This window comes from Limanda limanda, chromosome 14, assembly GCF_963576545.1.
Source record: "Limanda limanda chromosome 14, fLimLim1.1, whole genome shotgun sequence".
NCBI classification, from domain to species: Eukaryota; Metazoa; Chordata; class Actinopteri; order Pleuronectiformes; family Pleuronectidae; genus Limanda; species Limanda limanda.
This window is the reverse complement of record NC_083649.1, coordinates 1,747,912-1,761,908: the sequence shown is the minus strand read 5'-3', so window position 1 is coordinate 1,761,908 and position 13,997 is coordinate 1,747,912. Positions and strand designations below refer to the sequence as shown.

Genomic DNA, 13,997 nt, shown 5'->3' with positions numbered 1-13,997 from the left:
ATGGTTTCTATCGACGAGAGTCTGAAATATTATTCTCATCATGACTGAGTTCCTCTCCTCTCGATGCAGGAATTGTCATCAGTGTGTGGAGTCATTAGTTGAAATGCTATGGAATGCTGCTCATGGAAATGTGTTTCTTTTCTACAGAAAGTAAAAAGTAAACTAAGTGTTCTCTGGTGTCGTTATGAATCTGATTCTCTGTGTTACAGTGGTACAGTGTGAGAACGGCTGGAATGTGAGTTACACTTCTACTGAGATCTGTGCCGTCAGAGGATCAACAGTGGACATTACCTGTACCTACACATACCCATCCACAGTTAATAACCATGATACTACAGTTCAGGAAACTTTCTGGTTCATTAAAGAGAGTAATGGGATTCACGTTGATGTAACGACTGATCCGGAGTATTCAGGTCGTGTGGAGAATCTCTGTGGAAACAACAAGTGCACTCTGAGAATCTCTAACCTGAGAGAGAGCGACTCAGCTGTGTACAAGTTCATGTTCACAACAAACCAACCTACTGGGAGTTTTACTGGTTCACCTGGAGTCACTCTGTCTGTCACAGGTAACATTTACATCTGAACATTCATTCATTTATTTCCTACATCTTGTTTGGTTCACTTGAGTGTGTCTGTTCACTTTTATATGCATGTGTGTGTTGTTAGGTTGGACTAAAATTAATTCCTTATTCTCACACACAGATTTGCATGTGGAGGTGATAGGATCAGAGATGTTTGGCTCTTATTACCGTTCATTGCTCTGGTGTCAGAGCAGGTGTCGTCTTCCTGATCCTCTGAACTACGTCTGGTACAAGAATCAACAGAAGAAGAAGGAAGGAGCATCTTATACAGATAGTTTTTATTCTACAGACAGAGTTTCCTGTGCTGTTAAAGGACACAAGGATTTCCGCTCTCCATCAATCTGTGAGTTTAATCTACAGTATTTCACTAACAGCACCATCTGCTGGAGTATTTGAGATAATGCATTGTACCATAACTTCATGTGTCTTTAAATACTTTTTTCTGCATTGGCACATTGAACTCTTGGGATACTACTGTCAGTACTGACAAAATAGTGTAGTACTAGTACTAGTATTCTGCTTGTGTAAATATAGATGGAAGACATGACTGCTCCCCAGAAGTGAAGCCAAAGCATTGAGATCGCCCCCTGGTGGCTGGCTGCAGTATAGAACATACATTCTATCTCCTCCATGTTAGTAGAAAGGACATGGACCAATCAAAAAAGTCAAATACATTTTTCTCAAAGATGGTTTGTGTCATTTACGGTCGTTCTTATTACACTCTATTGTTCATGTTTCTCATAAGTTTGGTTTTAATTAGTTATTTGATGATATGAAACTTAGATAACTTCATGATTGACAGCTGAGGCTGATTCAGGATTGGTCAAGCTCATGTATGGGCGGGACCTTGATACTGTGGCTCCACCTCCGGATCACTACTGTGCAGACTGTGGTTCCAAATGTGAAAGATGGCAGCGTTGGTATCCAGGATATTTTGGCTTCATTTCTGGAGAGTGGGAGGAAGTGGAGACGTGTCGTCCATCTTTGGTCGACTCTGCATAAAAGACACAGATCATTTCCTCCATATTGGCCAGTTTGCTCCATTATAAGAGCAACTTATACAAGGTCCCTCATGTTCCTCACCTCCAACAGTGTGTTTCTCCCTCACTCTGAAGTCTAAAGGGAACTTCACTGTGTTTAATGTGAACTGAAAGTTTCCTCATCTTAGCATCGTCATCATCTTAAAATGAAAACCTGCCGACTGGTGATTCACCAGAGAAAATACATGGAGTTAGTTTTATAAATGTATAAGTTCATCTTCTGATTCTCTGATCTGCTCTGTGTTACAGTGGTATGGAGTCATGTCTGGAATGTGAGTTACACTTCTACTGAGATCTGTGCCTTCAGAGGATCAACAGTGGACATTACCTGTACCTACACATACCCATCCAGGATGAATAACCTTTATACTACAGTCCGGGAAACTTTCTGGTTCATTAAAGTGAATAAAGAGATTCACGTTGATCTAAGGACTGATCCGGAGTATTCAGGTCGTGTGGAGAATCTCTGTGAAAACAACGAGTGCACTCTGAGAATCTCTAACCTGACAGAGAGCGACTCAGCTGTGTACAAGTTCAGGTTCACAACAAACCATGGAGTGAGTTTAACTGGTTCACCTGGAGTCACTCTGTCTGTCACAGGTAACATTTACATTAGAGTCAGTTTGAAATGTTAGTGTGTATGTTGAAATAAAACCACATGTTTGTTCACAGACCCTCAGCTCCAGGTACATGTGAGGAGATCAACAGCCAATCCATCTTCTACCTGGACAGAGCTGACCTGTCACAGCAGGTGTCAGATCCCTGATCATCTTTCCTACGTTTGGTACAATAACAATAAACCTGTTGGACGAAAAAAATACTTTCACCTCCGACACTTTGATGCTGAAGACAGCTATCACTGTGCTATAGAAGGACAGGAGCGTTTCCCTTCTCCTACAGTGGGTGAGTTTACTCCTCCTCAAGTAGCTACGATAATGTGGAAATAATTTAAATTTAAATTTTTAACAGATAATACAGACAGTGTTTTGATTGTATTCTCATCCTGTGTTAATATAGACTATACTTCAGACGCTCCAAAGCCTCCCTCTGTGTCAGTGAGTCCCTCTGGTGAGATCATGGAGGGCAGCTCGGTGACTCTGACCTGCAGCAGTGATGCTAACCCAGCAGCTAACTACACCTGGTACAAGAGAAGTGGAGATAAACAAGTTCAACGTCTCAGTGAAGAGACACAATTTGTCCTCAGCTCCATCCGGTCGTCAGACTCTGGAGAGTATTACTGCACAGCTGAGAATGAGCTGGGAAGGAGTTCAGCAAACATCTCTATCACTGTGACATGTGAGTGAAACACAGGTTATTAAGTGAAGAGATATTGAATCTGTCCCATCCATAAAGCTCTCACCATCCTCAGTAAACTTGACAGATATTTCCTTCACTGTGCACATTCACGTGACGAGCAAACAGCTCTCAGCAGACAGACAGTGGTGAAAACAAAACCCTGCTCCTGTGCACACGTCACACATACACCTCCCAGCAGGGGGAGCAGTGGCTCATTAACAGTTTAAGATACACGCCCACAAACAGGCCACTCTGAACAGGGCTCTTCACACGTTTTATCAGGATGAAACTCAGTCTAATTGTGGAAAAGGGTCAGAATATGTCCTGTTTAAGTCCATGTTGCAAACTGGACTATGGTTTGGAAATCTGTGGACATTCAGGGGAGTCTGGAAACAGCAGTGCAACAGGAAGTCATTGAGGAAAACCTCTCACTTAACAAGAAGAAGAATTGACCTGTGTCAGTTTAACAACTTGCTGTTGTAACTCAGTGACTTAACTCACCTGAGAACCTTTGACTTTAACACATCATATCATATATGTCCCCAAATATTAAACACAATGTCTGTCATCTGTTATCATCGTTCTGTTTCCACACATACAGACGCTCCAAAGCCTCCCTCTGTGTCAGTGAGTCCCTCTGGTGAGATCATGGAGGGCAGCTCGGTGACTCTGACCTGCAGCAGTGATGCTAACCCAGCAGCTCACTACACCTGGTACAAGGAGGACGAGGACTCACCAACAGCATCAGGACAAAACTTCACCATCACTGATATCACAGCTGAACATGGTGGAAAGTATCAGTGTGAGGCCCAGAACACACACGGACGGAGAAACACCACCTTCCATCTGACTGTTGGAGCAGGTGAGTTTAGCACTGACTTCTACAGCCTACACCCCCCCCCCCTCCTTTTCCTTGCACCAGAACCTTAAACCATCAATACTCAGGGTTTCCAGATGTGTCACAGCTGTATATCAAGCCCATCATATTGCACATGAACAATACTGACTGACCAACAGCATCACCTGGTGAACTGAGTCCTCAGTCTAACCACACTGCTCATGTCTCCTGTCTGTTGTCAAGGGAAGTCAGTGATAATCATGCATATCATCAGGTGCACTCTGGTGGTCGTGCTGGTTCCAGTGCTGGTCTGGACTCTGTGGACGAGGTAAAACAAATCCATCAGTTCACCCTCTGCTCTTTTACTGTCTTCTTCAAATGTCTTCAATCACTAGTTTCAGTGTTATGAAGTTCATTTTGTCAAATGTTGTGTTTGTTGTTGTTTTCGATCCAGGATGAAGAAAACTCTGAGCTTGAAATCAGAAGTGAATGAAGCTGTGGAGATGATAGAGGTGAGAGACAGTGAGGCCAAAGGAATGACTCCATATCACTGTTTTCATCTCACTATGTTAGAGAAAGAGATAAAACATTTATTGGATCAGCTACTTTGTCTGAATCTGCCCCAAAATGTAAAAGGTTCTTTCCATTGACCGTATATTAAAATGGACGTAGACTCTGGGTCTAGAAAGTGAAGTGAACGATCCATTTAGAGTCAAATAGACCATAATGCACCGCAGGCATTGGGTCATGGATACCATGTGATTGACAGCTAGTACTGGGTGCAGGTCACAGGTTTAGGTGGGTGGGCAGTGTCCATGGGCCCTGAGTCAGGCTCCTCCCCCACTCCTCCATATATGGTTACTTCTGGTTTCAAAAAACAAGATGGCGCTGGACACAAGTCAAAAATGGAGGCTTCAAAATGGCAGCTCACAAACCAATGGGTGACGTCACGTTGACACTTCTTTCTTGGTCCATGTCCCGTCCTTCAGCCAAGTTTTGTGGAAATCAGTTCATCAGTTTTTGTGTAATCCTGCTGATGAACAAACAAACTAATGGACAGGCGGCGCAACTACCTTCAAACTGTTTTGAATGAACTGTGATTATTTGCAGGTTTCATGAATAAAGTCCAGAGATGATTAATATTTTCTCATCTCTCCCCCATCAGTTACACAACTCTCCTGAGTATGACGACATCGATGCTGCAGCACAGACAGAAGACACCGAGGAGCAGGAAGACCTGGTGTTAAGCCTCAGGTCAGAGCCACTGGGACAAACACAACCAAGATGGACGACTTCAGAGAACATCCGTACAAGCAAGTTTCACAGAAAACATAGTGTGTAGTTATTAAATACAGGAAATCTGTCCAAGCAACAAAATATCTGAGTGCAAGCGCAGAGTTTAGAGTAAAAACACCACGAAATCTGAACGTGCAAGTCCAGCTCTCAAACTAACAGACCATGCTTATGAATAAAGAGAAAACACCCGTACATTTCCTTTCAACTCGTGGTTTCCTGTTGTCTTCTCTCCTCAGGTGCACTGTGATTGGTTGAAAGTATTTAGGAGGGAACAGGAAGTCTCTCTCTCTCCATCCCCGGTTGCAGCAGCAGCAGTTTGTACAGCATGACCTTTAGAGCAAGAGTATAGTTGTGTTGTGTCTTTTCTTTTTCTTTTCTGATGTCGTCCAGTTTCCGCAGCTTTATTTCTGTGAGCTTTAGTTCTGATGTTGGTTTAGGTTGAAGGAAGATTCTCAGATCCTACGACCCTTTGTGGGTTGGTGTGTTGGCTTTTCCTTCTTTTGTCCATTTTGCCGGCCTGTTGTTGAAGTTGTTGTCTTTTCAGCAACAAGTATATTTTCTTTTTGCTGTTACTCTCTGAACTGTGTTGGACGTCTTGGTGATGAGCCTGTGAGGCTGTGGTAACACCACGTGACTTGTGTCTTATACATGATATTAATGTGGTTAATGGATATGAATTATTATGTATCTTGATTTTATGATTCTTTCTTAAATAAATGTTTTTGGTCTTTTGTTTTCACTCCTTGTCTATTTGATTCTTTGTTTTTCAGCAGGATTAAACCAGAAAACAAAAAAAAAAAATTTCCACAAACTCATAAAATTTGGGCACGTATCCTGATAAAGGGGCGGAGCCTGGAGCCTGTTTGTATCACTTTCTTTCTAATTGTGAGACTGATGAAAACAGTCAGGATAATTCAGAGGACTGGTTTCTATGAGTGATTGAACTCTGGTGCAGCTGGATTGAATTGAGGGAGACGGTTGGGCCTTGGTGGAGGTTTGAGCTCGACTCAGTGACAGACTTGCTTGGTGGGTTTAACCAGGGTTTGTATGTGTGATGGATAAATGTGGATAGTTGTACTTGTTTCCTCTGAGGACCGGAGGGAGAACGTCTCCTGTGGACGTGAGCTGCTACTGACGTGATGAACGCCTTGAATGTGACCGTTAACACAAAGTGAACTACTGACACCAGGTGAGCTGTGTTGCCTCTGGTGTCGGTTCAAAGTTTGCATCAGGCCCATTGATTTCACTTTAGTGTTTTGTGGTATTTCTCACATCACATGTCAATGAGTTTTCCTCAAATCTCCTTTAATTTGTTTTCCTTGTGTCAGTGAGATGTTGTGAAGTGGATGATTCAGGTTTGGTCTGAACAGACACTTAACTTATTTATCACACTTGTTCAAACCCCAGTTTAATCTTCCACCATCGGGCTCAGCCTGCAGGTAGGTGTGAAGAGGAAGGAAGTGGGTGGGGTGTGTGTGTGTGTGTGTGTGTGGGGGAGTTAATAGTTTACATTTATCTTTAGACGTGTCTGTGATGTCACTGAGTTTCATCTTGTGCACATTATTTATCTGAGGAGGTTTTTCTGGTTTGAAGTCACAGACGAGAGCAGCAGCTACTATGAGTGTAACTGCAGCAGCCAGTGGATTTGTTCTCCTTCTTCTCACTGTGACAGGTACTGTACGTCTACATTCATGTTTCTCTGTATTTTACACTCGGACTTCTGATTCACCTGAAGTGAGTTTGAGAAAGAAAGTAAAAATATAAATGAACCATTCAATCAGTGTCAGATCACCACCTGTAAAGTGATGCAGAAAGAAAACATATGAATGAATTATCATCAGTGTTATTTTGTATCTTTGTTTAGAAGTTTCAGGCAGATCATGGTTTCTATCGACGAGAGTCTGAAATATTATTCTCATCATGACTGAGTTCCTCTCCTCTCGATGCAGGAATTGTCATCAGTGTGTGGAGTCATTAGTTGAAATGCTATGGAATGCTGCTCATGGAAATGTGTTTCTTTTCTACAGAAAGTAAAAAGTAAACTAAGTGTTCTCTGGTGTGGTTATGAATCTGATTCTCTGTGTTACAGTGGTACAGTGTGAGAACGGCTGGAATGTGAGTTACACTTCTACTGAGATCTGTGCCTTCAGAGGATCAACAGTGGACATTACCTGTACCTACACATACCCATCCACAGTTAATAACCATGATACTACAGTTCAGGAAACTTTCTGGTTCATCAAAGAGAGTAATGGGATTCACGTTGATCTAAGGACTGATCCGGAGTATTCAGGTCGTGTGGAGAATCTCTGTGGAAACAACAAGTGCACTCTGAGAATCTCTAACCTGAGAGAGAGCGACTCAGCTGTGTACAAGTTCAGGTTCACAACAAACCAACCTGGAGGGAGTGTAACTGGTTCAGCTGGAGTCACTCTGTCTGTCACAGGTAACATTTACATCTGAACATTCATTCATTTATTTCCTACATCTTGTTTGGTTCACTTGAGTGTGTCTGTTCACTTTTATATGCATGTGTGTGTTGTTAGGTTGGACTAAAATGAATTCCTTATTCTCACACACAGATTTGCATGTGGAGGTGAGCACATCAGAGAGGTTTGGCTCTTATTACCGTTCAGAGCTCACGTGTCAGAGCAGGTGTCGTCTTCCTGATCCTCTGAACTACGTCTGGTACAAGAATCAACAGAAGAAGAAGGAAGGAGCATCTTATACAGATAGTTTTGATTCTACAGACAGAGTTTCCTGTGCTGTTAAAGGACTCGAGGATTTCCGCTCTCCATCAATCTGTGAGTTTAATCTACAGTATTTCACCAACAGCACCATCTGCTGGAGTATTTGAGATAATGCATTGTACCATAACTTCATGTGTCTTTAATTACTTTTTTCTGCATGGGCACATTAAACTCTTGGGATACTTCTGTCAGTAATGAAAAACTAGTACAGTACTAGTACTAGTATTCTGCTTGTGTAATTAAAGATGGAAGACATGACTGCTCCCCAGAAGTGAAGCCAAAGCATTGTGATCGCCCCCTGGTGGCTAGCTGCAGTATGTTGAGAACATTGTTCATGTTCTCATAATTTTGGTTTTAATTAGTTATTTGATGATATGAAACTTAGATTAAACTTCATGATTGACAGCTGAGGCTGACTCAGGATTGGTGTAGCTCATGTATGGGCGGGACCTTGATGCTGTGGCTCCACCTCCGGATCACTACTGTGCAGACTGTGGTTCCAAATGTGAAAGATGGCAGCGTTGGTATCCAGGATATTTTGGCTTCATTTCTGGAGAGTGGGAGGAAGTGGAGACGTGTCGTCCATCTGTGGTCGACTCTGCATAAAAGATACAGATCATTTCCTCCATATTGGCTAGTTTGCTCCATTATAAGAGCAACTTATACAAGGTCCCTCATGTTCCTCACCTCCAACAGTGTGTTCCTCCCTCACTCTGAAGTCTAAAGGGAACTTCCCTGTGTTTAATGTGAACTGAAAGTTTCCTCATCTTGGCATCGTCATCATCTTAAAATGAAACCTGCCGACTGTTGATTCACCAGAGAAAATACAGGGAGTTAGTTTATTAAATGTATAAGTTTATCTTCTGATTCTCTGATGTGCTCTGTGTTACAGTGGTATGGAGTCATGCCTGGAGTGTGAGTTACACTTCTACTGAGATCTGTGCCTTCAGAGGATCAACAGTGGACATTACCTCTACCTACACATACCCATCCAAGTGGAATTACCATGATACTACAGTTCAGGAAACGTTCTGGTTCTTTAAAAAGAGTAATGGGATTGACGTTGATCTAAAGACTGATCCGGAGTATTCAGGTCGTGTGGAGAATCTCTGTGGAAACAAGAAGTGCACTCTGAGAATCTCTAACCTGAGAGAGAGCGACTCAGCTGTGTACAAGTTCAGGTTCACAGCAGACCATGGAAGGAGTGTAACTGGTCCAGCTGGAGTCACTCTGTCTGTCACAGGTAACATTTACATTAGAGTCAGTTTGAAATGTTAGTGTGTATGTTGAAATAAAACCACATGTTTGTTCACAGACCCTCAGCTCCAGGTGCATGTGAGGAGATCAACAGCCAATCCATCTTCTACCTGGACAGAGCTGACCTGTCACAGCAGGTGTCAGCTCCCTGATCATCTTTCCTACGTTTGGTACAATAACAATAAACTTGTTGGACGGAAAAAATACTTTCACCTCCGACACTTTGATGCTGAAGACAGCTATCACTGTGCTATAGAAGGACAGGAGAGTTTCCCTTCTCCTACATTGGGTGAGTTTACTCCTCCTCAAGTAGCTACGATAATGTGAAAATAATTTAAATTTAAAATTTTAACAAATAACACAGACAGTGTTTTGATTGTATTCTCATCCTGTGTGTTAATATAAACTCTCTTTCAGACGCTCCAAAGCCTCCCTCTGTGTCAGTGAGTCCCTCTGGTGAGATCATGGAGGGCAGCTCGGTGACTCTGACCTGCAGCAGTGATGCTAACCCAGCAGCTAACTACACCTGGTACAAGAGAAGTGGAGATAAACAAGTTCAACCTCTTAGTGAAGAGACACAACTTGTCCTCAGCTCCATCCGGTCGTCAGACTCTGGAGAGTATTACTGCACAGCTGAGAATGAGCTGGGAAGGAGTTCAGCAAACATCTCTATTACTGTGACATGTGAGTGAAACACAGGTTATTAAGTGAAGAGATATTGAATCTGTCTCATTCTTTGTCCTTTACATTTTAAATGTGCAGATATGGGTCGTTTGACTTCTGCCACATAAATATTCACAGTCAGACCATCAGCAGCACAAAGAGAAATCCACCCAGCGTCTGTTAAAACATCCATAAAGCTTTCACCATCCTCAGTAAACTTGACAGATATTTCCTTCATTGTGCACATTCACGTGACGAGCAAACATCTCTCAGCAGACAGACAGTGGTGAAAACAAAACCCTGCTCCTGTGCACACGTCATACATACACCTCCCAGCAGGGGGAGCAGTGGCTCGTAGACATTTTAAGAGACACGCCCACAAACAGGCCACTCTGAACAGGGCTCTTCACACGTTTTATTAGGAAGAAGTTCTGTCTAATTGTGGAAAAGGGTCATAACATGTCACGTTTAAGTCCATGTTACAAACTGGACTATGGTTTTGAAATCTGTGGACATTCAGGGGAGTCTGGAAACAGCAGTGCAACAGGAAGTCATTGAGGAAAACCTCTCACTTAACAAGAAGAAGAATTTACCTGAGTCAGTTTAACAACTTGCAGTTGTAACTCAGTGACTCCACTCACCTGAGAACCTTTGACTTTAACACATCATATCATATATGTCCCCAATGTTAAACACAATGTCTGTCATCTGTTATCTTCGTTCTGTTTCCACACATGCAGACGCTCCAAAGCCTCCCTCTGTGTCAGTGAGTCCCTCTGGTGAGATCATGGAGGGCAGCTCGGTGACTCTGACCTGCAGCAGTGATGCTAACCCAGCAGCTAAATACACCTGGTACAAGAGAAGTGGAGATAAACAAGTTCAACGTCCCAGTGAAGAGACACAATTGGTCCTCAGCTCCATCCGGTCGTCAGACTCTGGAGAGTATTACTGCACAGCTGAGAATGAGCTGGGAAGGAGTTCAGCAAACATCTCTATCACTGTGACATGTGAGTGAAACACAGGTTATTAAGTGAAGAGATATTGAATCTGTCCCATCCATAAAGCTCTCACCATCCTCAGTAAACTTGACAGATATTTCCTTCACTGTGCACATTCACGTGACGAGCAAACAGCTCTCAGCAGACAGACAGTGGTGAAAACAAAACCCTGCTCCTGTGCACACGTCACACATACACCTCCCAGCAGGGGGAGCAGTGGCTCGTAGTTATTATAAGAGACACGCCCACAAACAGGCCACTCTGAACAGGGCTCTTCACACGTTTTATCAGGATGAAACTCAGTCTAATTGTGGAAAAGGGTCATAATATGTCACGTTTAAGTCCATGTTACAAACTGGACTATGGTTTGGAAATCTGTGAACATTCAGGGGAGTCTGGAAACAGCAGTGCAACAGGAAGTCATTGAGAAAAAACTCTCACTTAACAAGAAGAAGAATTTACCTGAGTCTGTTTAACAACTTTGCTGTTGTAACTCAGTGACTCCATTCACTTGAGCACCTTTGACTTTAACACATCATATCATATATGTCCCCAATGTTAAACACAATGTCTGTCATCTGTTATCATCGTTCTGTTTCCACACATACAGACGCTCCAAAGCCTCCCTCTGTGTCAGTGAGTCCCTCTGGTGAGATCATGGAGGGCAGCTCGGTGACTCTGACCTGCAGCAGTGATGCTAACCCAGCAGCTCACTACACCTGGTACAAGGAGGACGAGGACTCACCAACAGCATCAGGACAAAACATCACCATCACTAATATCACAGCTGAACATGGTGGAAAGTATCAGTGTGAGGCCCAGAACACACACGGACGTAGTAACACCACCTTACATCTGACTGTTGGAGCAGGTGAGTTTAGCACTCTGACTTTTACAGCCTTCAACCCCCCCCCCCGCCTTCTTTTCAGTGCACCAGAACCTTAAACCATCAATACTCAGGGTTTCCAGATGTGTCACAGCTGTATATCAAGCCCATCATATTGCACATGAACAATACTGACTGACCAACAGCATCACCTGGTGAACTGAGTCCTCAGTCTAACCACACTGCTCATGTCTCCTGTCTGTTGTCCAGGGAAGTCAGTGATAATCATGCATATCATCAGGTGCACTCTGGTGGTCGTGCTGGTTCCAGTGCTGGTCTGGACTCTGTGGACGAGGTAAAACAAATCCATCAGTTCACCCTCTGCTCTTTTACTGTCTTCTTCAAATGTCTTCAATCACTAGTTTCAGTGTTATGAAGTTCATTTTGTCAAATGTTGTGTTTGTTGTTGTTTTCGATCCAGGATGAAGAAAACTCTGAGCTTGAAATCAGAAGTGAATGAAGCTGTGGAGATGATAGAGGTGAGAGACAGTGAGGCCAAAAGAATGACTCCATATCACTGTTTTCATCTCACTATGTTAGAGAAAGAGATAAAACAATTCTTGGATCAGCTACTTTGTCTGAATCTGCCCCAAAATGTAAAAGGTTCTTTCCATTGACCGTATATTAAAATGGACGTAGACTCTGGGTCTAGAAAGTGAAGTGAACGATCCATTTAGAGTCAAATAGACCATAATGCACCGCAGGCATTGGGTCATGGATACCATGTGATTGACAGCTAGTACTGGGTGCAGGTCACAGGTTTAGGTGGGTGGGCAGTGTCCATGGGCCCTGAGTCAGGCTCCTCCCCCACTCCTCCATATATGGTTACTTCTGGTTTCAAAAAACAAGATGGCGCTGGACACAAGTCAAAAATGGAGGCTTCAAAATGGCAGCTCACAAACCAATGGGTGACGTCACGTTGACACTTCTTTCTTGGTCCATGTCCCGTCCTTCAGCCAAGTTTTGTGGAAATCAGTTCATCAGTTTTTGTGTAATCCTGCTGATGAACAAACAAACTAATGGACAGGCGGCGCAACTACGTTCAAACTGTTTTGAATGAACTGTGATTATTTGCAGGTTTCATGAATAAAGTCCAGAGATGATTAATATTTTCTCATCTCTCCCCCATCAGTTACACAACTCTCCTGAGTATGACGACATCGATGCTGCAGCACAGACAGAAGACACCGAGGAGCAGGAAGACCTGGTGTGAAGCCTCAGGTCAGAGCCACAGGGACAAACACAACCAAGATGGACGACTTCAGAGAACATCCATACAAGCGAGTTTCACAGAAAACATAGTGTGTAGTTATTAAATACAGGAAATCTGTCCAAACAGCAAAATATCTGAGTGCAAGCGCAGAGTTTGAGCACAAGCAGAGTGAATCTAAGCAGCAGCAGGAGCTGTGTGAGTGCAAGCGCAGAGTTTAGAGTAAAAACACCACGAAATCTGAACCTGCAAGTCCAGCTCTCAAACTAACAGACCATGCTTATGAATAAAGAGAAAACACCCGTACATTTCGTTTCAACTCGTGGTTTCCTGTTGTCTTCTCTCCTCAGGTGCACTGTGATTGGTTGAAAGTATTTAGGAGGGAACAGGAAGTCTCTCTCTCTCCATCCCCGGTTGCAGCAGCAGCAGTTTGTACAGCATGACCTTTAGAGCAAGAGTATAGTTGTGTTGTGTCTTTTCTTTTTCTTTTCTGATGTCGTCCAGTTTCCGCAGCTTTATTTCTGTGAGCTTTAGTTCTGATGTTGGTTGAGGTTGAAGGAAGATTCTCAGATCCTACGACCCTTTGTGGGTTGGTGTGTTGGCTTTTCCTGCTTTTGTCCATTTTGCCGGCCTATTGTTGAAGTTGTTGTGTTTTCAGCAATAAATATATTTTATTTTTGCTGTTACTCTCTGAACTGTGCTGGACGTCTTGGTGATGAGCCTGTGAGGCTGTGGTAACACCATGTGACTCTTGTCTTATACATGATATTAATGTGGTTATTACATGGATAATGAATTATTGTGTATCTTGATTTTATGATTCTTTTTTAAATAAATGTTTTTGGTCTTTTGTTTTCACTCCTTGTCTATTTGATTCTTTGTTTTTCAGCAGAATTACACCAGAAAACAAAACAAATTTTTTTTCCACAAACTCATCAAATTTGGGCACGTATCCTGATAAAGGGGCGGAGCCTGGAGCCTGCTTGTATCACTTTCTTTCTAATTGTGAGACTGATGAAAACAGTCAGGATTATTCAGAGGACTGGTTTCTATGAGTGATTGAACTCTGGTGCAGCTGGATTGAATTGAGGGAGACAGTTGGGCCTTGGTGGAGGTTTGAGCTCGACTCAGTGACAGACTTGCTTGGTGGGTTTAACCAGGGTTTGTATGTGTGGTGGATAA

The 13,997-nt window shown here is 42.9% G+C and overlaps 2 protein-coding genes across 2 annotated transcripts; both read left to right on the top strand.

Annotated features, from left to right (window-relative positions):
• LOC133019734 (B-cell receptor CD22-like) lies at positions 1-5,306 on the top strand. Its single transcript, XM_061086292.1, has 10 exons — positions 1-19; positions 210-235; positions 771-808; positions 1,871-1,893; positions 2,639-2,917; positions 3,519-3,779; positions 3,999-4,083; positions 4,210-4,267; positions 4,921-5,009; positions 5,288-5,306. The coding sequence occupies exons 1-10, from the start codon at positions 1-3 to the stop codon at positions 5,304-5,306; spliced, it is 897 nt and encodes a 298-aa protein (XP_060942275.1).
• Positions 5,307-6,931: 1,625 nt separating this feature from the next.
• On the top strand, positions 6,932-11,904 carry LOC133019733 (vascular cell adhesion protein 1-like). The gene is made up of 7 exons (XM_061086291.1): positions 6,932-6,950; positions 7,141-7,497; positions 7,634-7,855; positions 9,476-9,742; positions 10,462-10,728; positions 11,330-11,590; positions 11,816-11,904. Exons 1-7 carry the CDS (start codon positions 6,932-6,934, stop codon positions 11,902-11,904), a joined length of 1,482 nt encoding a protein of 493 aa, XP_060942274.1.
• The last annotated feature ends 2,093 nt before the right edge of the window (positions 11,905-13,997 follow it).